Source organism: Lottia gigantea (assembly GCF_000327385.1).
Source record: "Lottia gigantea unplaced genomic scaffold LOTGIsca_995, whole genome shotgun sequence".
Taxonomy (NCBI): Eukaryota; Metazoa; Mollusca; class Gastropoda; family Lottiidae; genus Lottia; species Lottia gigantea.
This window is the reverse complement of record NW_008711200.1, coordinates 1-1,601: the sequence shown is the minus strand read 5'-3', so window position 1 is coordinate 1,601 and position 1,601 is coordinate 1. Positions and strand designations below refer to the sequence as shown.

At 29.9% G+C, this 1,601-nt stretch overlaps 1 protein-coding gene across 1 annotated transcript; it reads left to right on the top strand.

The window, feature by feature from the left end:
• Nucleotides 1–209: 209 nt before the first annotated feature.
• Nucleotides 210–1,118, top strand: LOTGIDRAFT_176326 (hypothetical protein; the record flags this gene model as incomplete). Its single annotated transcript, XM_009069170.1, has 2 exons — nt 210–303; nt 799–1,118. 2 exons carry the CDS (start codon nt 210–212, stop codon nt 1,116–1,118), a joined length of 414 nt encoding a protein of 137 aa, XP_009067418.1.
• Nucleotides 1,119–1,601: the final 483 nt, after the last annotated feature.

The following is a 1,601-nucleotide window of genomic DNA, read 5'->3' as shown; positions in this document are numbered from 1 at the left end:
TGTTTGACGACTGCGTTGCGCAAAGAAATCAAACTGTTCAACAAGAATTCTTCACGAAGGGAAGACATCACAACTGTCACTGCATATACCAATCCCAATCTTTTTACGGGATGGATTCTATGTTTATTAGAAAAAATGCAAATTGTTTTTTATTTTTTGAATTAAACAATAAAGATTTATCTCAAATCATTCAGTCGATAAATCACGGAATGGACAGAGATGCATTCAAAAAAGCTTGTAAAGCTCAATGGAAAAACGCAGATGATCATGGATATATATTCGTTAATACTAGAAAACCTGCAGGTGAAAGAGTTATGACAGACATTTGTTAAATTTTATTTTTTTAAAAATGGATAATTGGAATAATATTTTAAAAAGAAATAAAGAATATATCAAAGCTAAGAATAAAATAAAGACCCAAGTTGAAAATAATAGATTACAACAACTCGGATTAACGGAAAATCTACAAACTCTATTTCAACCCATATTAAAATCTCAAGAGGATATTAAAAGGAAATTAGAATATAAACCTCCGATAGAACCTCCTATAGAACACCCCCAAACCGATTGAATATGATGGTATTATAATTAGGACATTAGATGATATAAATCGTCTTTTTTCAAATCCTAAAGCAGATTTACCAAAGAGTATTACACCAATCATTGATGATGAGGGGTTATTGTTATACAAAAAACCTAATATTTACATTAACGAAAGGATTAATAGATGTAATTAATGGCGAAGATCGAAAGCAGTTGAAACATATTTAAATAAAGTTATTCCTGATGAATATGAAGTTGATAAAGCAGATGATGAATATGAAGATGAGGTTATTCCTGATGAAGAGGAATCAGATGATTATGCAGAAGATTATTCACCAATCATACAAGAAATAGACGAATTCGATGATATGCTGGCATCTGGAGAAGGTTTAATGTTTTTATCCGATAATAACGAAGAACTACTTAATAGATTGCGAGTAATATTAGCGGCAGTGAAGGAAGGACATCGATCAAACAGACAATATAATGAAGTAAATTGTATATTAAAAAGACTCCTAGAAAAAGGTATCATAGATAAAAATGATTATAAAAGCGTGATTAAAAATGTCAAATAAAGAACAACTATTCGTCATCACCTCAAATAAATCAGACATTAAATTATCTCTAGATTATGAGTACGAACTCGATCGCAATCAAGAATATGAATTTGGATTAAAGTATTTTTCTGTTTACAATTCCATTAGAAATATCAACGAAAAAAATAAATAAAAATATCAACAGATAACGGAGTTACGTTCAAAACCATACGTTTACTACCAGGAAGCTACGAATACATAGCCATTAACGAATACCTATCTGAATATGGAGGAAGTGTAAATGGTAAAAACAATATTGAATTCGAAGGTAATTTGAATCTGAACAAAATAAAATTGATATTAAGAAATAATAGTCAAGTTGATTTCAACGTAGAAATTCATTGAATACGTTACTAGGATTTGATAAACGAGTATACACCCAATCCACTTTAGCACCACACAAAGCTAATATGGAGAATGATATCGATGTGATAAATATACATTGCAATTTGATAAACGGTG